General features: G+C 38.2%; 1 protein-coding gene across 4 annotated transcripts; it reads left to right on the top strand.

Annotated features, from left to right (window-relative positions):
* Nucleotides 1-836: 836 nt before the first annotated feature.
* Nucleotides 837-20,695, top strand: CNOT8 (CCR4-NOT transcription complex subunit 8). Of its 4 annotated transcripts, XM_044661761.1 has the most exons (7): nucleotides 837-958; nucleotides 3,390-3,583; nucleotides 5,741-5,755; nucleotides 6,065-6,259; nucleotides 6,803-6,947; nucleotides 16,176-16,286; nucleotides 19,263-20,695. In XM_044661761.1, exons 1-7 carry the CDS (start codon nucleotides 842-844, stop codon nucleotides 19,410-19,412), a joined length of 927 nt encoding a protein of 308 aa, XP_044517696.1. In that variant the 5' UTR covers nucleotides 837-841; the 3' UTR covers nucleotides 19,413-20,695. The 4 variants fall into 4 exon arrangements, with proteins under 4 accessions (XP_044517696.1, XP_044517697.1, XP_044517699.1 ...); XM_044661762.1 differs by lacking the exon at nucleotides 5,741-5,755 and having other exon boundaries at nucleotides 6,098-6,259; XM_044661764.1 differs by lacking the exons at nucleotides 5,741-5,755; nucleotides 6,065-6,259.
* The last annotated feature ends 1,964 nt before the right edge of the window (nucleotides 20,696-22,659 follow it).

The following is a 22,659-nucleotide window of genomic DNA, read 5'->3' as shown; positions in this document are numbered from 1 at the left end:
GTTGACATTTGGATGGTAGGGGGTTAGCTTTTCATAGCTTCTCTTCATAATCCTATTATTTGACATGTAGTTATAAAACCCATTCATTTTTGTTGCCTTGTTGCAGCCCATTTTGGGTTTAACTTCCTGGGTTTCAATCATTTCTGGATCTATGCTAAAAGGTAGGAAACTATCTCTTTGTAAAAAGGTTTCTAAATTTTGTTTCTATGGTTTAGTCATACAGAATGGTGTTAGAATTGTACAAGTTTGCTGCCATGGTTTTAACCATTGGTTTAGAGCAACTTAAGAGGACTAGAAAACTAGTTTAAGGTAATGGTTTGCCTTTTGTGAAAGTAGGGGCCCAAGAAAGTTGCATTAAGGAACCAGTTCAATTTAGAAAATTTTGGTATTTTTCTTGATAGTGGTCAGTATCTTTTTTTTTTTTTTATCAGATTGAGGACAAATAGAATTTTCTAACTTTTTGGCTTAAAGTGATAATGCATAGAGAAAACATGTGTTGTTTTATTATTTCTTGTCATTATCCTGATATATGGACTAATATTTCAGACTATCTGATGCCAAGTTTTTTTCTGGGGAAGAACATAGCTAAATTTGGAGAGGTTTAATCCTATATTGACTATAGGGGTAATGAAGACCCTGTATTAAAAACATAGTGGGGTTGTGATTTGGCACTGGTAGAGAAACATTCACATCAATCAAATTATAGGTCCTTGAATTATTGAAGTATATATAAATTTGTGATTTCAAAGCATATGTTTTTGTATTTAGATCAGATCTACAGCTCTCTGGCTTGTCCTATCATCCAGTCTTAGCTGAAGGTGTCTTCTCGGGTTTCTTCAGGATGCCTGCAGCACTTGTGGAGAACAGCCAGGTTATCTGTGAAGTCTGGGCCAGCAACCTAGAAGAAGAGATGAGGAAGATCCGAGAAATTGTGCTCAGTTACAGTTACATTGCCATGGTAAATGTGCTGCACTATATTTGAATCATTTTTAGTTATGGGAATGTGGAAAATCAGATTTACTGTGTTAATCAGTTTGATTGACCAGGAGTTGATATACCATAGCCCTGGTAGTGCACTGCCTATATAGCCTGCTAAGGATGGTTTTTATGGTTTTAAATACAATAAAGCTTATTTTAAAATATAAAAACATTCTTAACTGGTTGTACAAAAACATGCATTGGGCCCCATTTGGTCAAAGAGCTGTAGTTTTCTGACTCTTGCACAGTATAACCAAGGTATATGATGATACTGGGTGGCTAATTATTTTGTTTTAATGAAACACATCAGTGTAGCAGCTAGGACATAGAGTACAGCAGGTTATGGCACATATTGCCTCCTGCCTGGACTGCTTGTAAATAGCTCCCTAGCTGCCTTCACTTTCTCTAGGATCTTCTCTTCATTCTGTTCTACACATGCTGCCAGGTTAAAATTTCTAATCACTGCTGCCATTCCCCAGTTTATAACACTCAGTAACAATAGCTCCCATTTCTAAAGTTATTTCTTTACAGTTTACAAAGTGCTTTCCTTACAACGACCCTGTGACACAAGTAGTACCAGTTTTATTATCCCTGTTTTACTGAGGAGGAAACAGGCTTTTGATCAAATCGTGACCTGCCCAGGATCACAAAACTAATTAAAAGGCAGAGGTAAGACTTGAACTCAGGTCTTATGTATCCATTATTATTTCCTCTACACAGTGCTGCTTCTATCTCAGTGACTTCTCATTGCCAATAGGACTTCCCATAGCCAAATTCGTTTGCTTGATATTAAAAATCACTTCACAGGTGATTCACAACCTACCTTTTTGGTCTTTGTTCCCCATGACTCCTTTACATAATTTTTTTGTGACCAAATTGATCCTACTCACTGCAGCCCTGAAATTCAGGGGTTTCATATAATTAAGAGACATACATTTATTTTCCTGTTCATATTCCTTTTCTCACGGAGTTCTCCTGACCTGGAATAACAACTTTATTGTTCACTATTAGTATTGATATAGATCCACTATATCCATCCCTGAGTGCTAACCCTGTGTTTTTCCTTGCCTGCTTCTACTAAAATTCCTTCTGATGCTGCTAATTTAGCATGTTCAAAATGGAATTAATTATTTCTTTAAAACCTGTTTCTTCTGTGCAGCTTGTCACCACCATCTACCTGTTCCTATGAGCTCAGACCTTTATACCTTTGGCCGTTTCTCCACATCCATTCAGTTGTCAAGTTTAAACGAAAAGTGTTATATGATATTTCTTGTATCTATCCCTTTCTTTCTACTTTTCCCTCTGACACCCTAGTTCTGATCCTTTTCACTTCTCTGAATTATAGTTGTAGCTTCTAGATTTCTATCCCTTCTTTCTTCATCTCTCCTTCCTCCATCTCTCCAGCCAAATGAAGTAATTTCTTAAAATAATCTTCCTAAAGCAGAAGTCTAACCAAGTCACTCCTGTGCTCAAAGGTATTCAGGGGTTTCATATAATTAAGAGACATACACCTCATTTTGACATTGGTGTTCTGTACTCTTCTGACTGTGTTCAAGCAGATCAACAATCTCTTCTTCCCCCCTTAAACCTGAAACTTCTCCTGTATATTAAAAAAAATGTATCTGTATCTGCCCCCCCCCAAAGGGTTCCTTTATCACATTCTCTTTTTAATGTAAATAATCCCATTTTTTGTCTTTGTATTCTCAGTGCCCTGTTTTTCCTTTGCAGGTACTTAATAAATGTTTGTTTTTGAATTGGTTGTTAAATAGAATCATGGATTTTAGAAGTCTTCTAGTCCATTCCCTTGTTTTTCAGATGAATCTGAGTCAGAGAATTTGTCCAGGGTCAAAGCTATATTGTACACAGGCTCTTGCACTTCTGATTCCAGTGCTTTTCCCCTTCTAACCCAACACCCAAATTTTGTACATGATGTATACTGAGTATCTGAAGTCATTTTTGCTCACTTTTAATGTTAGAAGAGTTTCACAAGCTCTTGGGATCTCATGATAGATAAGTATTTCCAGATTTGATAATGATGTTGCCTCATTTTAAGTGGTATTAGGTTGGCTCATTAAATGATTTTATAAGCTGAAGTCATGGTTTTATTTTGCTTATTTTAAAAAACCCCAAGAACTTACTTCCTGTCTTAGTAATAACTAGGACTGAAGGGCAAGGGCTAGGAAAACAGTTTTAAGTGATTTGCCCAGGATCATACAGCTGGAAATTGTCTAAGGCCAGATTTGAATCCAGGTCCTCCTGACTTCAGGCCTGGTTCTCTATCCACTGTGCCTTCTAGTTGCCTCTGAGGTCAGTTTTACAAACCCTTTAGGATATGGATGAGTTAGCTTTTTAGTAATCATTACTTGACAGAGCTTTGCATTGAGAGATGCATTTCTAATCTTCTTTTCTAGGACACAGAATTTCCAGGTGTTGTAGTAAGACCAATTGGGGAATTTCGAAGCTCCATTGATTACCAGTATCAGCTTCTTCGATGTAATGTTGACCTCCTTAAAATTATACAGCTGGGCCTCACATTCACAAATGAAAAAGGAGAATATCCTTCTGGGATCAATACCTGGCAGTTCAACTTCAAATTTAACCTTACGTAAGTTGCTTGTGGTTTTAGTCTCATCTGCTAAACTGATTAGCAATGATTTCATTTGGTTTTCTTGTTTTTGAACCAATTTTTTACTTTGAACTTTATATAATTTATTGACTATGACATTCAGACTTATTTAAAATAAGATAGAAAGGGCATAGATAACTATAGATATATAGGTATCCCTAAATAGAGCTAGAACTCTAGGCCTAGAGTTGGGAGACTCTGAGTTCAAATCTGGCCTCATACTTCCTAGCAGTGTGATCCTAGGCAAGTTACTTAACTGTGATTGCCTAGCCCTTCTTGCTTTTATTTTTGTCTTAGAATTGATAATAATACAGAGAAGATAAGGGTTTTAAAAAAACTGGATAAAATAAGATATACTTGGACCTACAAGACCTATATTAAAATTTAATACTTCAGTGAAACTAAGAATTTATTGGTGTGAGTTGTTTTCTCTACCAGTGGCAGATTATAATATTTATATTTTTATAATCTTTAGTGTAGGTAATCTTCATGAGCTTCTGTGATCAAAAAATTTCATTAACTTGGAGCCAATCTGATGATGAATTTCTCTGGATTTACTATGGTATTTTAATGATAATAACTATATGCCATTGGGCTGGTTCTTGATGCCGACGTTCAGAGAGGTGGAGGGTGACAGAGCTAATGCTGACATATCCTTTAAAGCGTCACATTCACCCTTATGCCAGGATAAAGCATTGAAGCAGGTCTTCATATAAGAACTTCCCATCATATTTTCCATTTTTCTTGGTTCCATAGCCCTTAATTACAATGTATTGCACAGTTTAAACCATTCCTGGATGTGTGTATGTGTGTGTGTGTGCGTGCGCATGCGCTGTCTTAGATAAGCATTGGTTCCAAGGCAGAGGTACAATAAGGATTAGACAATTGTGGTTAAGTGAGTTCACGAGGGTCCCATACAGCTTGGAAGTATCTTGAGGCCAGATTTGAATCCAGGACTTCCTTATTTTAGGACTGACACTATCCATTGAGCCCCTAGCTGCCTCTTGTTATGTAGATGGACAAATTGTTTGTGAATATACCTATTCTCTCAGAGAGAATTATTGTTGTGTACATCAGGATTGTTGGGGAGGTTGATTTTACCTTTAAATAAAATCAGTTCTCCAAAAATCATTTTAGAAAAAATTTCTTCAATGAATATGATACTGTTGATATTTTAAAATTACTGCTGTTTAACACCTTGCACCCTATACCAAGATAAATTCAAAATGAGTAAATGACTTAAATATAAAGAGGGAAATTATGAGTAAATTAGGGCACCATAGAAGAGTATATTTGTCAGATCTATGGGAAAGGAAAGAATTTAAGACCAAACAAGAGTCAGAACATTACAAGATATAAGATGAATAGTTTTGATTATTAGTTTTTGTACAAACAAAACCAATGCAACCAAAATTAGAAGGGAAGCAATTTTTTATAACAAAATTTTTATAACAAAAGTTTTTATAATATAAATCTCTGACAAAGGTCTAATTTCTCAAATTTATAAGATACTAAGGCAAATGTACAAGAAATCAAGTCATTCCCCAATTGACAAATGGTCCAGGGATAAGAATAGGTAGTTTTCAGATGAAGAAATCAAAACTATTAATAATCACATGAAAAAGTATTCTAAATATTTTCTGATTAGAGAAATGCAAATATGACAATAAAGGAAATAATATAAAAAATAAATAAATAAAAATAAAAATAAAATAAAAAGGGGCTGTTGGAGTTGTGAATTGATCCAACCATTCTGGAGGACAATTTGGAATTATGCCCAAAGGACTTTAAAAAAATGCCTGCCCTTTGATCCAACAATACCACTACTTTGTACCCCAAAAGAGATGAAAAAAAAAAGTTTGTACAAAAATATTCATAGCCATGTTCTTTGTGGTGGCAAAAAATTGGAAAATGAGGGGTATCCTCGATTGGGGAATGGCTGAACAAATTGTGGAATGTGATGGAATACTATTATGCTGTAAGGAATGATGAACTGCTTGATTTCTATGTGAACTAGAAAGACTTCTATGAATTGATGTGGAGTGAAATGAGCAGAACCAGGAGAACATTGAACAGAGACTCTGAAACATTGGGGGATGATCAAATGTAATGGACTTTGTGACTAGTAATGCAAAGATCAGGAACAATCCTGAGGGATTTATGAGAAAGAATGCTATTTACATCTAGAGAAAGAATTGTGAGAGTAGAAACGCAGAAGAAAAACTTAAGATTTATCACTTATTTATATGAGTATATGATTTGGGGTTTTGGTTTTAAAAGATTATTACAAAAATTAACAATATGGAAATAGGATAATACATGTATAACCCAGTGGAATTGCTTGTCAGCTCTGGGAAGGGGAGAAGGAAAAGGGGAGAGGGAGAACATGAATCATGTAACCATGGAAAAACACCTGAAAATAAATAAATTAATAATAATTAAAAATTACTGTTATTTTACCTCACCTAATAAACTAATGCCTTACTTTTTTAGAGAGGACATGTATTCCCAGGATTCCATAGATCTCCTTGCTAACTCAGGGTTACAGTTCCAGAAGCATGAAGAGGAAGGTATTGACACTTTGCACTTTGCAGAACTGCTCATGACCTCAGGGGTGGTTCTCTGTGACAACGTCAAATGGCTTTCATTTCACAGGTCAGTTCTAGAAAGAGCATAAATAAATAATGACCTCACTAGGTCTCAGCATAAAAATGAATTTGACACATGGTCTGTTTCAGTCATTAGTAACAATGATTAAATTCAGCTATTGATTTGTTGCAGTTCCTTTGCTTTTGTCAGTTTAAGGAAAAACCGGGCCCATTATAGGTGATTTCCCGAGGCATTTGACCATCAGTTTGTATAATTCCAGGAGAATGAAAAAGTCAGGGCATTGCTCAGTCTAAGGTAGTATATTATTATGTTGTATTTGCCATTATTTTAATAAACTGTGAAGATATTTGTCAACTTTATTAGAGAGTATTTTTAGTACTCTTTCTGATATTATGCATTAAAACCCCACACTTATGACACATTTTTATATTTTTCCTTAATTCTTTCTTATGACCTGTTCTGTGATTAATCACTTTTGAGTTCAGTTAGTTTAAAAATTGCATTTGAAAAAGTAGGCCTTGGCGTTGAGAGGCAGAGTAACATTCTACCATTTGTTTTAACTGCAGTGACTTAATTCCTTCCATACAGTGGTTATGATTTTGGCTACATGGTAAAGCTGCTCACTGATTCCCGATTGCCAGAAGAAGAGCATGAATTCTTCCATATTCTGAACCTCTTCTTCCCATCTATCTATGATGTGAAATACTTGATGAAGAGTTGCAAAAATCTTAAGGTAAGAATGATTTTTCGTAATATCACCAGATGCTATTTATCCACTAAAATAAAAAATATTATGAAACTAAAGATAGCTAATTGCTCTAATAGGAAAGGGCAATTAATAAATTTGTGAGGGGCAGCTGGGTAGCTCAGTGGATTGAGAGCCAGGCCTAGAGACGGGAGGTCCTAGGTTCAAATCTGGCCTCAGACACTTCCCAGCTGTGTGACCCTGGGCAAGTCACTTGACCCCCATTGCCTACCCTTACCAATCTTGCACCTATGAGACAATACACCGAAGTACAAGGGTTTAAAAAAAAACTGTGCTTTCAGGGAAATAATGAAAAAAAATGTGAAGGAAGGGGGCCTAACAGTACCAGATATTAAACTATACTATAAAGCAGCAGTCATCAAAACAATATGGTACTGGCTAAGAGATAGAGAGGAGGATCAATGGAATAGACTTGGTATAAATGACATCAGCAAGACAGTGTATGATAAACCCAAAGAGCCCAACTTTTGGGACATGAATCCACTATTTGACAAAAACTGCTGGGAAATTTGGAAAACAATATGGGAGATTAGGTCTAGATCAACATCTCACACCCTACACCAAGATAAATTCAGAATGGGTGAACGACTTGAATATAAAGAGGGAAACTATAAACAAGTTAAGTGAACACAGAATAGTTTACTTGTCAGATCTATGGGAAAGGAAAGACTTTAAAACCCCGTGGTCCTAGCCGGCTACCCAGATCCTGGAAATTGGCCCATGCTTGCTCCTCCATCTGAGGTTTTCCCCTGAGTCTGAGCATGCTGTGTTTTTCTGCTGCCTCTCAGCGTCACTCCTTTGTCCAAAGTCTGAGTTTTCCAGTCTCCTGGGGTCTCAGGTTTTGCTGCTCTCAGGGGCAAGCTCCTAGTGGTGCCAGTTAACTGCCAAGGAGCTGGATTTTGTGCCCCCTCTCGCTCCAACTCTGGAGCGTAGCCTCTGACTCTGGTATTGTGGGTGGGGTGGGGGAGGGTTGATCCCCTTGCGTTTTTATGGTAGCTATTTCCCCACCTTTATAGAGTCGAAGTGTCCAAGTCCCATGTACCTTCGATACCGCGCCCTATTGTGGGGTCCCTTCTTTCATCTGGATTTGGTTTTTTGTCCTTTGGAGGTACGCTATATCAGTTAGTAAGGAGAGAAAATCACCCTGCTTCTACTCTGTAGCTATCTTAACCTGGAAGACTGTAGGATAATTTTTTTGACACTTGCTATCTACTTTTATTTTTTTATTTATAGTTATTTAATACATTTTTATTGATGGCTTTTTTCTTACATCAAAGGTGTCTGAATTGAAGCCCCAGCCTAGTACTCCACAATGTGTCCCATGCAATAAAAATTAGGAAATGTTTAAAAAACGAATAAAAATTCAACTAAAATAATGAATTTTTGGTGTGTAATTGTTCTTTTCATTTACATTGTTGTGTAGGTTGCTTTTTATTCTTTGTTGTAAAACTCTTTTGACTTTCAGAATACAATACTCCAGGGTCTTCTGATGTATAGTGGAATTTGTCAGATGCTCTGTTATCATGGCTGGTTCTTTGCTACTTGATTTGTTTCTTTCTAGGTCCTTGTAGTATTTATCTTTGATGAAAGAACTTTAGATTTTGTAATAGGATATTCCTAGTATTTTTCCTTTTCCTTTTTTTCCCTTAGGAGGTCAGCAGGATATTCTTTAAATCTTTACTTTCTGTTGCTAAATAGATCTAGACACTCTTTGTGATTTTTTAAAATATGGTGTTCAGACCAAAAAAAATTATTGTTTTTAGGGAATTCAGTAATTTAAAATGATCTATTCTTTTTTTTAATCCCCTACCTTCCGTCTTGGAGTCAATACTGTGTATTGGCTCCAAGGCAGAAGAGTGGTAAGGGTAGGCAATGGGGGGTTAAGTGACTTGCCCAGGGTCACACAGCTAGGAAGTGTCTGAGTCCAGATTTGAACTTAGGACCTCCCGTCTCTAGGCCTGGCTCTCAAACCACTGGGCTACCCAGCTGCCCCCTAAAATGATGTATTCTTGACCATAGTTTTTCCAGGTCACTTGTTTTTGATATAAAATATTTTTTATTTTCTTCTTTCTTTTCAGTCTTTGATTTTGATCTAATATTTTTGTCTCATGATGTCATAGATTACTCTTAGGTCTTCTTTTGTTTTCAGGAAGTCTGTTACTTGGGTTTTTACCACTTTCTCTTCTAAGTTTTTTATTTTTCTTCCAGCTTTTGACCTGAGCTTTTTTTAAATTTTGAGGTATTCATGTGTTCCTTGGGAAATGTATATTATTTTCCTTTTGGTTTGTGCTTGCATTTGCTGAGAGTTGTTCTTTCACTTTTAAAGATCATTTTTTGTTCATTGGTTTTAGTTATGCCCAATTTTGTGACACCATTGGGATTTTCTTGGCAAAGATAGTGGAGTGATTTGCTATTTCTTTCTCTACTTCGATTTACAGATGAGGAAACTGAGGCAAACATGTTAAGTGACTTGCCCAGGGTCACTTAGCTAGTAAGTGTGTCTGAGGCCAGATTTGACCTTAGTGAAATGACTCTTCTTGACTGCATATTTGGCATGCTGTGTCACCTGGGTGTCCTTAGGGATCTTTATATCTATAATAATTTTTGATAGTGGCCACTGTTTGCTTTGATTTACTCATCTCTTCCTTTAGTTTTTGAAATGGGACTTTGTGCTAGGGCCAGGCTTCATCCCTCCTGTTCTTTTGGATGACGTATTTTACCCCATTTGTTGTTATGTCCTGGGTCCCAAGGATTCTTGTGCTGGCCCTTACTTCCTGGTATTAGGTTCCTGTGTATCTTTGAGGTTCAGAGTACTGAACTTTCAGGGCTCTCTGAGGCATCTCAGGACAGACCACTTGTAACCTTGGATTATAGCTCTGGGTGTCTGGGCCGTCCAGGGCTGAGTGCTCTCTTTGCTGAGGGTTTTAGGAAGGGGTCTTCTAGATGATTGGGGGAAGAGTGGTTTTGTCTGGGAAGAACTCCATCCTGGCAAAGCATATCCTGTACTGTTGTCTGAGTTTTGAGTCCTATGTGCCAGTGCCAGTGCCATGAAGGCTAGAATATAAAGGATTTCTGCCCATTTCCACTCTTGCAAAACAACACCAATTGTAGGACAGTATTAAAAGTTAGGGTCCCATTTATTGGTCATACTTCTCCAAATTATAGTGGATATTGAGGCCCTATGTTGTTGCATAAAATATAAGGAGCTTCTTTTTTAGATGTTATAGATCCTACTTTTTCCATTTGGAAAGGGGGTAGCACATCAGGGCGTCCTGTGGGATTGAAGAAGCCTATCCCATAGTGAAGGACAGGGAGATGGACGCAGGGGCTATTTGCCAAAGCCCCAAAGAAAAAAGCCTAGGTGCCATGGAATGAGTTCTGCCTGGTTAAAATGGGCACAGACGCAGTCTGCCTTGGCCCTAGGTGCAGCAGTATAGAGAGTTTTGCCGTGGTCCCAAATTCAGAGTTCCAGTGGAGCTCTGTCTGTTGGAACTTGCCAGCCTTAAAGGTCCAACCTGGTGTACTCAGAGATGAAAGGAAAAAGCCCCAAAGCAAGGAGTAAGCAGAGGGGACTGAAACAAACTTACTTTGGGATGGAGTTAATTGAGCCATGGATGGCTGAAAATAATTGCTACATGATAGGTGCCAGAAGTGATGGGGTTAATGCTTTTTGAGTCTTGTTCAAAGAATTGATTGATGACTCACCTGACTCCATTCCAATGAAACAAGCTTTATTGTAAGAGAATATAGTACTAGAGGAGCTAGTATATTATGTAAGTAATTAAGGTAAGTTGAGGGTGAGAGGTGGTTAGTAAAGGTAGTGACAGAGTAAAGAGTATGTGATATAAGAGAGAGGCTTCTCAGGAATGTTTTTCTTTTGCTTAGTTACCAAAGAAAAGGGGTCATTTATTTGGGCAGTTATTGCCCTTTACCTCCAGTGAACTGATATCACTTTTTCCCCGATTCTGTGTAGACTAAGAAAACCAATGAGTACAGAAACTGAGCATTGAGTCCTCTGTGCCTGGGAAACTGAGCCACCTGTGCTTGCTGTTCAGAAACCCCCCAAACCAGAACCATAGGTTATATCTAAAGATTGATGTGAGGAGTTTTCTCATAACTGAATCTAAGCAATTCACATGTCTTATATGAAAGGTGGCCCCACTCTAACCAATTAGGTATTGTTTCTATGTGCTTTTGATTGTGTACAGCTACTTAGCAGGGTTTTCAGCTTACTTCAGTTTGTGCGCATTAACTTCGTTGTTTGTCCCTTTTCTTTTACCTGTGGACTTAAAAAAATTGTTTTTTTCCTTAAACCCTTACCTTCCATCTTAGAATTAATACTGTGTATTGGTTCCAAGACAGAAGAGCAGTAAGGGCTAGGCAATGGGGGGTTACGTGACTTGTGCAAGGTCACACAGGTAGGAAGTGTCTAAGGCCAGATTTGAACCCAGAACTTCCTTTCTCTAGGCCTTACTCGCCATCCACCGAGCTGTCTACTTTTGACTTTTTTAGTTCTGCAGTAGAAGAAATCATATACTGTAGTTTTTCATCATATTTCTTGATCATTATACTTGTCTGGTGTGAATTTCAGGTCTTTGCTGAAGTAGGAAGACCAATAATTCTCAAATTGTCTCTTCTAGACCTGTTTTCTTGATCTGTCATTCTCTCAGTGAGATTATTTCATGTTTCCTTCTATTTTGTCATTCTTTTGACTTTGCTTTATTGGTTCTTGCTGTCTTGCAAGATCATTGGCTTCTACTTGCCCAATTCTGGTCTTTAGAGACTGGTTTTCTGCTATAATCTTTTGATTTTCCTTTTTGATTTGGTCTATCTTGTTTTTCATGGTTTCCTGCTGTTAATTTGGGTCTCTAATTTGCTTATCATTTTGTTTGATTTTTGGGCATCTTTTTCCAATTGGGAATTTCTGTCTTTTTTTTTTTTTTTTTTTAAACCCTTGTACTTCGGTGTATTGTCTCATAGGTGGAAGATTGGTAAGGGTGGGCAATGGGGGTCAAGTGACCTGCCCAGGGTCACACAGCTGGGAAGTGGCTGAGGCCGGGTTTGAACCTAGGACCTCCTGTCTCTGGGCCTGACTCTCACTCCACTGAGCTACCCAGCTGCCCCCGGGAATTTCTGTCTTTTAACCTGTTAATTTCCTTTTGAGCTATTTCCCACTTTTCTTGCCAAATCTCTTCCATCTTTCTCATGATCTTGCATTTGAACTCTTCAAGAGCTTGTGACCAATTTTCATTTTTTAGGAAGGTTTGGATGTGTTTATTTGTTTGTCCTCCATTGTCTGTTCTATTGTCTGGATTTTTTCTGTGTAAAAGTTATCGAGTGTTAATGCTTTCCTCTTGTTTTTTCTCTTGGTTAGTTCTTGGGCATTGTTTGCCATTATTATGTTGGTTTTTCCTTCTCAGTCAGAAGTCTGCCTCTCTGTGTATAGAACTGTGGAGCAGTTTTTGCCTGAGTCACAGCGTAGTGCCGCCCCTCTCAGCTTTATCCTCGTGCGCTCTTTAGGCTTCTGGGGTCTCAAGTCTAGCTGTTCTTAGGGTCAAGCCTACTGGTGGTCCCCTTGCTTGCTCCTCTGCCCGAGGCTCCTTTACGAGTCTCAGCGAGCTGCTTCCACAGTCTCTCACCCCTCCTCTCTAGGTCCATGCCCAAGGTCTGTGCTCAAAGTTCGTGTTCTTTAGCCTTGTAATTTCATTGATTTAAAAAAAAACTGCAGTTGATGAAACTCCCTCTGTCAACACAGGTTAGGCACTTTTTACATACCTTATATTCGTAGAGAATTTGCTGGTGGTACCAGGAAATAAAATGGCTTGTTTATTTAAACCAGTAGGAGCCAGAGGTAGGATTCAGGGTCTTCCTGGCTCCAAGGCCATTTTTCTCTCCTCCGTTTCTTTCATGCTGCTCTTTATATGCAGATGAATCCTGTATTTTTCCTTCATAATTTACTTGTCAGCTGTTTATAGGACATCTCTACTTGAGATACATCATCAGTATGTCAAAAATCCAACTTTTCACTCTGCACAAGTCATAACACCCATTTGTCTTCAGTGGCACCCATTTGTTACTACTTGAAACCTGAAGAATTCTCCTTTTCTCTTACATCTCCTTTATCTTTCATAATTATTGCTAAATTTTCTCAGTTCTCCCTTATTGACATCTTTCATATGTATCTTTTTTCTTTTCTAGCTGCTATCACACTAATTGGACCTGACCATTGCTTCTATTTCTCACATATAGATTGCATGCAATTATGTAGTTGTAGATTTTGTCTCACTGCTATTTCTGGATGCATTCTATTCTCTAGTAGAACGTCAGCTCCAGGCAAGCAAGGAGAAGTTCATCTCAACTCCACATCTATTCTGGCATCTAGCATTCCACACAGGCATTTAATAAATGTTTATTGACTTGAATAATATATTAATCTTATTATTGGGAAATGTTTTTGGTCAAGGGAACACATAGCCTGGGATATGTCTTATATGACATTTAACTAAGATAGTCATAGAATCTGAGTTGGAAGGGATTGTGGCAGACCATTTCATCCAGTTTATATTTGAATGGGTGTGTTTCCTTTATAACATGCCTAAGAAGTGGTTGTCCAGTCTTTTCTCGAAGACCTCTAAGTGAGGGAGAACTGACACAGTCCCCTTCACTTTTGTATGGTTCTGGTAATTAGGACATTTTCCCTTTCACCAGGCCTAAAATTGCCTCTTTACTATTTCTACCTATTGCTCCTACTTTTTTCCTCAGTATTGCTATGGATTTTAAGTGTAAACTGAAGAATAGTACATAAATTTGCTAAGTGTTTTCTCTACTTTGAATCCTTAACCTGAAAAATTCAAGCTTTTCTTACCAAAATTGGACTCTAAAGCCATTTTATTTAACCATCTATCAGGGTGAGCCTCTGAGAGATGATATAGTCTTAACTCTCCCTCATTTTTCAGATGAGCAAATTGAATTTCAGAGAGAGGAAATAACTTGTTTGGGATCACATATCTATTTGTTTAAACCCCTACTTTCCATCTTAGAATCAATACTGTGTATTGGTTATAGGGCAGAAGAGTGGTAAGGCTAGGCAATGGCAGGGGTCAAGTGGCTTGCTCACGGTCACACAGCTGGGAAGTGTCTGAGGCCAGATTTGAACCTAGGCCCTCCCATCTCTCTCAATCCACCGAGCCACCCAGCTGCTCCCCATATTTCCCTTTAGTGACAGACGCAGACTCATATTTAGATGTTGTGGTTCTTAGTCCAATAATGATGTTTTGTAAATTTCTTTTTAATTCTGCATGTGACACCAAGAGGGAATTTCCATGCACAAAATAGGACAGAAAAGATTGTATATGAAACAACAAATTTCTATGAGACAACAATAGCTAGCATTTATGTATTGCTTTAAGGTTTGCAAAATACTTCATACAAATATTATCTTGTTTGATCTGCACAACCACCTTGGGAAATAGGTGCTATTATTGTCCCAATTTTAGATATGAAGAAATGAGGCAGACAAAAAGTTAAGAGACTTGCCTAGGGCCATATAGCTTGTAAATATTTGAGGCTGGATTTGAACTGACATTTTTTGACCCTAGGTCTAGTGCCCTATCTACTACACCACCTACTTCAATCTGCTTTATTTATTTATTTATTTATTTAATATTATCATGCAAAATGCATTTCCATTTTGTTCATTTTTGTAAGGGAATAATCATATAAAACCAAAGCCCCCAAACAAAAACCAAGTAAAGAAGTGAAACATTGCATGCTTTCATCTTCATTCTGCAACAGTTCATTCTCGGAGGTGGATGGCATTCTTCTTTGTAAGTCCCTTAGACTTTTTATGGATCATTTTGTTGCTGAGATAGTATCTTGAATCACAGTTGATCATTCATAATATTGCTGTTACTGTATATAATATTTCCTGGTTCTGCTTATTTCACTCTGCTTCAGTTCATGGAGATCTTTCCAGTTCTTATAGAAATAAAGCAGTTAATCTTTTTTTTAAAAAACCTTACTTTCCACCTTAGAGTCAGTACTGTGTATTGGTTTCAAGGCAGAAGAGTGGCAAGGGCTAGGCAATGGAGGCTAATGACTTGCCCAGGGTCACATAGACAGGAAGTATCTGAGGCCATATTTGAACCCAGGACCTCCTGTCTCCAGGCTTGGCTCACAATCTACTGAGCTACCCAGCTGCCTCCTTCATTATTTCTTATAGCACAATAGTATTCCATCACCATCATATACCACAACTTGTTTAGCCACTTCCTAATTGATGGACATCCCTTTAACTTCCAATTCTTTGCCATCAAAAGAGAAGCTATAATTTTTTTTGGGGGGGTTTATATTACCAAGTTAGTGGTATTAACTATGTTTAATAATGGTTTTGCTGGTTGTCAGAGGCACAAAAGTGACTTTTGGGGCATGGTTCCATATTACTTTGCGGAGTGGCTGGACTAACTCTCAGTTCAACCATTAGTGAATCAGTGTGCTTTATTATTATTCCTTAGCCCTTCCTACAATATACTTTTTTTAAAATTATCATCTTTGCCATTTTGATGGGTGTGAAATATACCTCAGAGTTGGGTTGTTTTTGCATTTCTCTAGTTATTAGTGATTTGGGTGGCATTTTTTTTCCATGTCTGATTTCACCATTTCTTTAGAGTGTTTTTTTTTTTTTTTTTTTTTTTTTTGCTTTATATCTTGATGCCCTTGTTTGCACAGGTAGGTAGATATCTGTCCATTTAAAATTTTGTCAGAGCATTCTTTACTTTTATGTGATTCTTTTAAGTCTGAGGCAGTAAAATTAAGCGTAGGGGGACTGGTGAGATATATTGGTATTACTTTTAACCTATCTTTGGAGCCACTTGCTTTTTTTATCCTAGCCTCTACATAAAGCTAGTTGTCATTTTTTTTATATTGGTATTTTATAGCTGTCTGTCTTACAAAGTAAGAGAGGGCTCCACCAGACAGGCAGGGTAACTGTAAAGAATGATGAGAAAAAAGTTGGAGCATAATACTATTGGGGGAGGAAAAGAGCTTTAGAAACTTTAGGAAGGAGATGCCTCTAGCATGAAGCCAAGGGCACATCGAGTGAGGCAGGTTCCAGATATGCATTATTAAAAGAATGGAATTGATTTATTCAGATAAAAGTTTTGGTTCAGTAATATTTTTTTCTCCTTCCTGCCACAGGGAGGTCTTCAGGAAGTTGCTGATCAGTTGGATTTGCAGCGAATTGGCAGGCAACATCAGGCAGGCTCAGACTCACTGCTCACGGGAATGGCTTTCTTCAGGATGAAAGAGGTGGGGTCCAGCTCAGGTGACAAGCGCTGCCTTCAGATACTGGGGCTCACATCATGATGATGGGCATAAAAGTCATCAAAAACAGTCTGATAGGAAATACCACCTGGCTCTTTAAAAATAAGTCAGAGCCAAAGAAATTAATAAGCAAGCAAATGAGATCCTTTTGTGTCATCTTCTAGGCCTCTGAAGTTTCAAGAGGTCATGATTTCATGGTTTCCATTAGAGTTTGAGGGTAGTTTGGTAATAATAGTACCAGCAGTTCACATTTTGCCTAATTTTTCATATTTCACATAGCTATAGTCTTTTATAACTTTTAGAGCACTTTTCACAGCAATCATGTGGGGTAACTATATTCCCATTTTACAGGGCTAGAAGCTAAATCTCAGAGAAGGGAAGTGTCTAGTCTTCAACTGTAGGAATGAGGAGTGATGGAGTGATAAGATCTGACCTTTTGATTCCCCAGTCCATTTCTCCTTCTATGATAAGCAAAACATATTCTGGAACTCAAATAGTTTAGTTCAGACTGAGGGACAAATGAAATAAAACTGTGGTAGTAGCTCAATGTCTTTTAATCTGGAAATATTGTAGATGGTGAGAGGAATGGTAATCCAGTGTTTTGTTGTGATTTAAGAAAATTTGTTAGACCACCAGTTTATTTTGTGGAAGCCTTTTAATTGCAAAATGTATTAAGAGCCCTCTACAGCCAACTAATTAAGAATCTGAGAGAAGCTTGGAGCCCCCTAAGTCTAAAAAGATACCTTTTAGCCCTACTCTCCTAATATATCATTTGAATTAGAATCTAAGAATGTTAAGAAGAGGTAGCTAGGTGGCTCAGTGGATTGAGAGCCAGGCCTAGAGACTGGGGGCAAGGGGAAAGAGGGGGTAGGGAAAGGGCTCCTGAGTTCAAATCTGGATTCAGACATTTTCTAGTTACGCGATGGTGGGCAAGTCACTTAACTCCTGTTGCCTATCCCTTAGCACTCTTCTGCCTTGGAATCAATACGCAATATTGATTCTAAGATAGAAGGAAAGTGTTAAAAAGAAAACAACAGAGAATGTTAGAACTGGAAAATAAGATTAGAGATAATCTAGTCCAACCTCTTTGTACAAATGGAGAAACTGAAGTAAAGTGATTCATCCAAAATGTTAAATGTGAATTGGGAAGCCTGTGGTATTTGGATAAATGGTTGATCAGGGGTTTCTATAACCTGATCCCATAGGGAGATTCCCTCTGTGACAAAGAGAGCAAGGTGACTACTCTCAGTCTTTAGGCCAGTGTAATCGGGTGGGCAAAGTAACACAATTATGTGGGAGAGAGACTCTGTGGTGCTGAATGTAATAGGTTGCAAGGATTTGACAGACCTTGCCAAACAGGGCTGTTCTCTCCACTACCTGAGGACAGGAATGGCTTGTCCTCAGTCTAGGGCCTATATCAACAGATCTGACTGCAAGTTAGAACAGGGGTTTATTCAGGATGAAAGGGAAGGCTATTAGGAAAGTGGGTAGAGGAGAATTCCTATCTAAATGGCTACCTAGATATCCCTTTTGGTCTTTTCAGTGAAGACTCTTCTTTGCTTAGCAAGCTAAGCCTACTTTACACTGCTCTCTCTAAGTCTGGATCCTTTTTGCTAACTGTCTGGCCTAACTACCCCAGGAGATCGAGTTTGTTAGGAATGAACTTTTGTAGCTCAGGAAACCTGGAGTTGAAATGATCTAGTTCATTCACCTCTGAGAGAAAACCCCCTCAGAGGTTCCAAATGCAGTTTTACTTCTCTCAAATTAGTCTATATGCAGCACTAGGGAGAGGGAAATCTGGTAGTAATTTAGTGATGAGAGGAATCAGGAAGCAGCTGCAGTTGATGACAGGAACTGATCAGGAATGGAGTTTGGGAAGGTTCAGGATCCCCAGCTCAGACCTGAGTCTTCAGCTTTCCAGCCTCCAACCAACTCTCGGTTTGACTGTTGGGAGTACTCTAGGCCCCCTCCTTCTAGAGTTCCAAACAGGTTTACCCCTGATTGTGTAAGTTCGTTCCCCTTTGCTGCCAGCCTGCTTTTTTCCTTTAAATTCCTTACCACAAAAATCACAGTCTTGAGTTGGGCTAGAATATAGAACTATTGATTCCCTAGCAAAATATTCTTTCTACTGCACCAGATTCCTTTCTGGAGTGTCAGTATTTACCTTGGAAGTTGAAATGTTGAAGTTTTTGAAGCACTGACTTTATGAACTGTTAGGTCATCATGTCAAATTAATTTGGAACTGACTATTGTCTGAGTTAGAAGTATGACAAAGGGAATAACAATAGAGAAGGAAAAAGCCTGGCAGGAATAAATACCATGTTTGTAAAGTTTACACAAGGCTTTTACATGTGGTTTTGTGTTTGATATTTCCAAAAGTCCTGTGATAGCAGATAGTAGATACTAGATAGTAGAAAGGTGCCATCCCCTTTTTACAGATGAGGTACCTGAGGCTCAGAGAGACTGGAACTTGCTAGCAAGTGTTAGAGGTGGGATTTGAAGCTGTGTCTTCTGAGCTTCCCCCAGTCCTGATAAATTCTGGATATGGGGACAGCATGCTGTGCTGGAAAGAGCCCTGGAGTTGAGATCTGAAGCTCTGGTGTCAGTCTTATTATTAAATAATTTTTCTAAAATGGCAATAATCTTCCCACCTCCTTTAGAGCTGATTTGTACAGATAAATGTTAACAAAATAGGCTGAGTCCTTCCTGTTCTAGTTAGGGAGTAGACATTATTCAAGGAAACGAATATTAAAGGATTGGAAGGCTTCTGAGGGTCTGAATATGGATGCTTGAAACCCGTAGTCAGTTTTCAAGGTGGGCACTCATGCTGCAGCTTTATGTTGACATCATGTTAGTTTAGCATGCACAAGGGTTCTGAGAAAGGTGGGTGGTGGAGTGCATCGTTCTTTTAGGTTTCAGCTCACTGTTGTTCTCATGGTGGCTTTTTTGTCCTGTCTGCAGTTATTTTTTGAGGACAGTATTGATGATGCTAAGTACTGTGGACGGCTCTACGGCCTTGGCACAGGAGTGGCACAGAAGCAGAATGAGGACGTGGACTCCGCTCAGGAGAAAATGAGCATACTGGCTATTATCAATAACATGCAACAATGATGACAGGGTACAGCTCTGCAGGACGTGCCCAATTCCATACTGGTACTTGCTGTCCTGACTGGTCTCTGTATATGTGGATCTTTCTCTCCTTCTCCAACAGAAAGAGCTTCTATTGAGTGAATTGTTCCTACAGTCTGCATTAAGCAGAAAGACTTTCATTTTGTTGAAGACAAGTGATGTCTTCATTTTAGATCCAGATGAAAGAAGTTCACTCTGAATTTGTAAACAAGTCTTTCCCCCAGTCCTCTAGTTGCCACCTACCACCAGCATCTATAGCTCACTTGACACCTTTTTAATATCAGGGACAAGTCAGAAACAAGTAAAATGTATATAACTCTTATCTGTTGTCACTCTTTTCATTTAAAAATTTGTTGCTAATCTCTTGAGAATGAAGACTTGCCTCTGATAACTCAGCTGAGCTGAGAGCTACTAATGAAAACATGACAAAATGGTGTACTTGTGGACTGCTTTGTAGATGCTTGGTTTTTTCATTTTCCTGAGGGAATTTTCCTTATACCTACTAGTTAGTTTTTCTTCATATTACATGAAAATGAACTGCTCACTGCTAAAATGGAAACTTGAAAAGCAAAAAATTAAGTCATTGCTCTAGAACTTAGTATTTGGTCCCTCAAATATCGTAAGTGCATTGTTCCATCATGCTTGAGATTTGTTATATCAGGTGTGCTTCATCTGACATCTTTTTATGATAAAACATGCTAGACTGAAGTGTAACTTTGGACCAATAATCTTTAAGAATATAGTTTCAGATGGGCATTTGGGATTCTACCACTTCGCTTTCTCTTCACTCTCCTGTTTTTCTTTCAGTGAGACTGAAGATATAAGGTGAGGAGGTGGATGAAGGTGAGTACTCAGCATCTGTTCCATGTTCCCTCCCTCCTCTTTTTCAAAAGCAGAGTGGTTAAATGTAAAAAGGGCAGTCAAGGGATTCAGCTTTTGTTTAGAGTTCTTCTGAAGTAAAAATATCTCTTAACCTGGGGTATAAAGCTCAGGATAATGCTTTTTTTTTGTTCGTTTTAAAATCTGGTCATTTAGAAATTGTTTTCTATTTCTTGAATGGCTGCAGTGTGAGCTCTTTTTGGAGATCATAATCCCTATTGCAGTGGAGGGAATGACTCACTGAAATAGATAGCCTTGCAAGCTTATGGAAGATTCAATTTGCAGTGCTCTGAACATGTCGCAAGTATTAAAAGCTGGTATTTAAAATGATTGTAAATATTTATGTTTTTAATTTTGTAAAATAAAGATTTGTTTTTAACCATCGGTATGAAGGTTTTGTCTTTTCCAGTTGAAAATATACGTAAATCTATATGGCCGTGGAGCATTACACTTTGACTTCTGTTTATGTGAGAACAATTCCAGTTGCCTTTTGCCATTGCCCAATTATCCCAGTTTTCATAAACTGATTATATTTATAGTTGCCTGTTATGATTGGACCTCCTCTGCCAATTGTAGGGGCCTTTCTTTCCTTGGCAAATTGTTGATATACTTTCTACAAGGAATTATGATATTCTTTAAGAGTTGGCATGTGAATGGTTTATTGTATTCTGGCCTTGATTCTAAGGTTATAGCTTTCCTCACCTTTAGCTTGTTTAGGGGCAGACTTTTAGGGCTAGAAGACTTCAGTCTTATGCCATCCTCATTCTGGAAATGTAAAAACAGAGCAAGTACTCTGAGTTAGGGAGTATGACAGAAGGGACAGGAAGAGAAACATTTCATGAACCTATGAAGTCCCATCCCAACTATAAAGTGATATGATCATTCAATTTCATTACAAGTCCCTGGCTGAACTGATTTTTGATAAACCAACAATGGGGCTGAAGATGATACATGACAATTGATCTTTTAGATTTGAATACCAGTCATGTTCAAGTATGCAGCAAAGAACCAGAATTGCTAGGGGGCAGCTGGGTGGTTCGGTGGATTGAGAGCCCGGCCTAGAGACAGGAGTTCAAATCTGGCCTCAGACACTTTTTAGATATGTGACACTGGGCAAATCATTTAACCTCCATTGCCTAGCCCTTACCAATCTTCTGTCTTGGAACCAATACACAGTATTGCTTCTCAGATAGAAGGTAAGGGTTAAAAAAGAAAATCAGAATTTGCTCTCCTTTTATGGTATCCCCAGTCTTGTTAGAATTCTGCTTAGATCTCTCAGTTTCAACTGCCTGGTTTTCTTGTTCCTGCCAAAGAAGTAATTGAGTCTCCATGATTCCTTTATCCCCAGGTAAAATGTTATAACATTTCGGACAATCACTGAAGACTTATTAGAAATGTAATTTTAAAATGTTTTAATAAGAGTAGTCCTCACTGGAATCACAGAATATAATTGGGCCAAGTTATATGAGTCATGACTAAATTCCCTTCCAACTCAGCAACTGATCCATCAACAGGCTTTTTGAACCCACTCTTGTGAGAAAGGGGCTCTCTCTCTCAACCAGCATTCTTCTTTTCAACATGAATGACTGCTATACCTGCTATGCAATTTATTGCAAGTCCTCAGACATTCATTTATTTAACAACTATTTTAAGAATATTTTCTCAAGGGGGCAGCTGGGTAGCTCAGTGGATTGAGAGCCAGGCCTAGAGACAGGAGGTCCTAGGTTCAAATCCGGCCTCAGACACTTCCCAGCTGTGTGACCCTGGGCAAGTCACTTGACCCCCATTGCCTACCCTTACCAATCTTCCACCTATAAGTCAATACACATAAGTTAAGGGTTTAAAATAAAAAAAAAAATAATATTTTTCTCAAGTTCCTACCACAACATGATTTTCTTTCCATTTTGGAATACCTCCAATGGCAATGTTTCAGCCGTGGCTATCTTGTTGTTACCACTTAAGATTATCCTTTTCACTGGAGAATGGTGTCACTTAAGTACATGGTAAACATCATCAAATGGTCTGGTTTATAATGTACCCTCTATATGCAAGGGAGATATTTATTTTAACAAAATGGAAGTCCTACTTTTATTGTTGGGCACACCTAGTCAAAATAGTTTTTTCTCCTTCCTCTTATATCCTGTTACTGACATGAAGTGCTAGTTGACTGAATTCATCTCTGCCCGAGTGATTTTTATTTTATTTTTAAAAAGGAATAAGAAAAAAAGAGTTGGAAGGCACCTCACCTCAACACCGATAGTTTAAGTTGCATAGGAATCCTATGTATAAAGCCAGCAGTGATGGAAAACTCCCTTCCTTCTAAGGTAGTTCATTTCTTTGTTAGCTGTGA

Source organism: Gracilinanus agilis, chromosome 2 (genome assembly GCF_016433145.1).
Source record: "Gracilinanus agilis isolate LMUSP501 chromosome 2, AgileGrace, whole genome shotgun sequence".
In the NCBI taxonomy this organism is placed as follows: Eukaryota; Metazoa; Chordata; class Mammalia; order Didelphimorphia; family Didelphidae; genus Gracilinanus; species Gracilinanus agilis.
The sequence above is the reverse complement of the archived record's forward strand: the minus strand, read 5'-3'. Positions and strand labels throughout refer to the sequence as shown.

What these genes read in the sequence shown, in the direction of transcription:
- CNOT8 (XM_044661761.1), top strand. Translation starts at nt 842, where the DNA reads ATGCCTGCAGCACTTGTGGAGAACAGCCAGGTTATCTGTGAAGTCTGG. An exon ending in AAATGGCTTTCATTTCACAG is followed by an intron (nt 6,260 to 6,802) that starts GTCAGTTCTAGA and finishes CCTTCCATACAG; the next exon opens with TGGTTATGATTTTGGCTACA. An exon ending in CTTTCTTCAGGATGAAAGAG is followed by an intron (nt 16,287 to 19,262) that starts GTGGGGTCCAGC and finishes TCCTGTCTGCAG; the next exon opens with TTATTTTTTGAGGACAGTAT.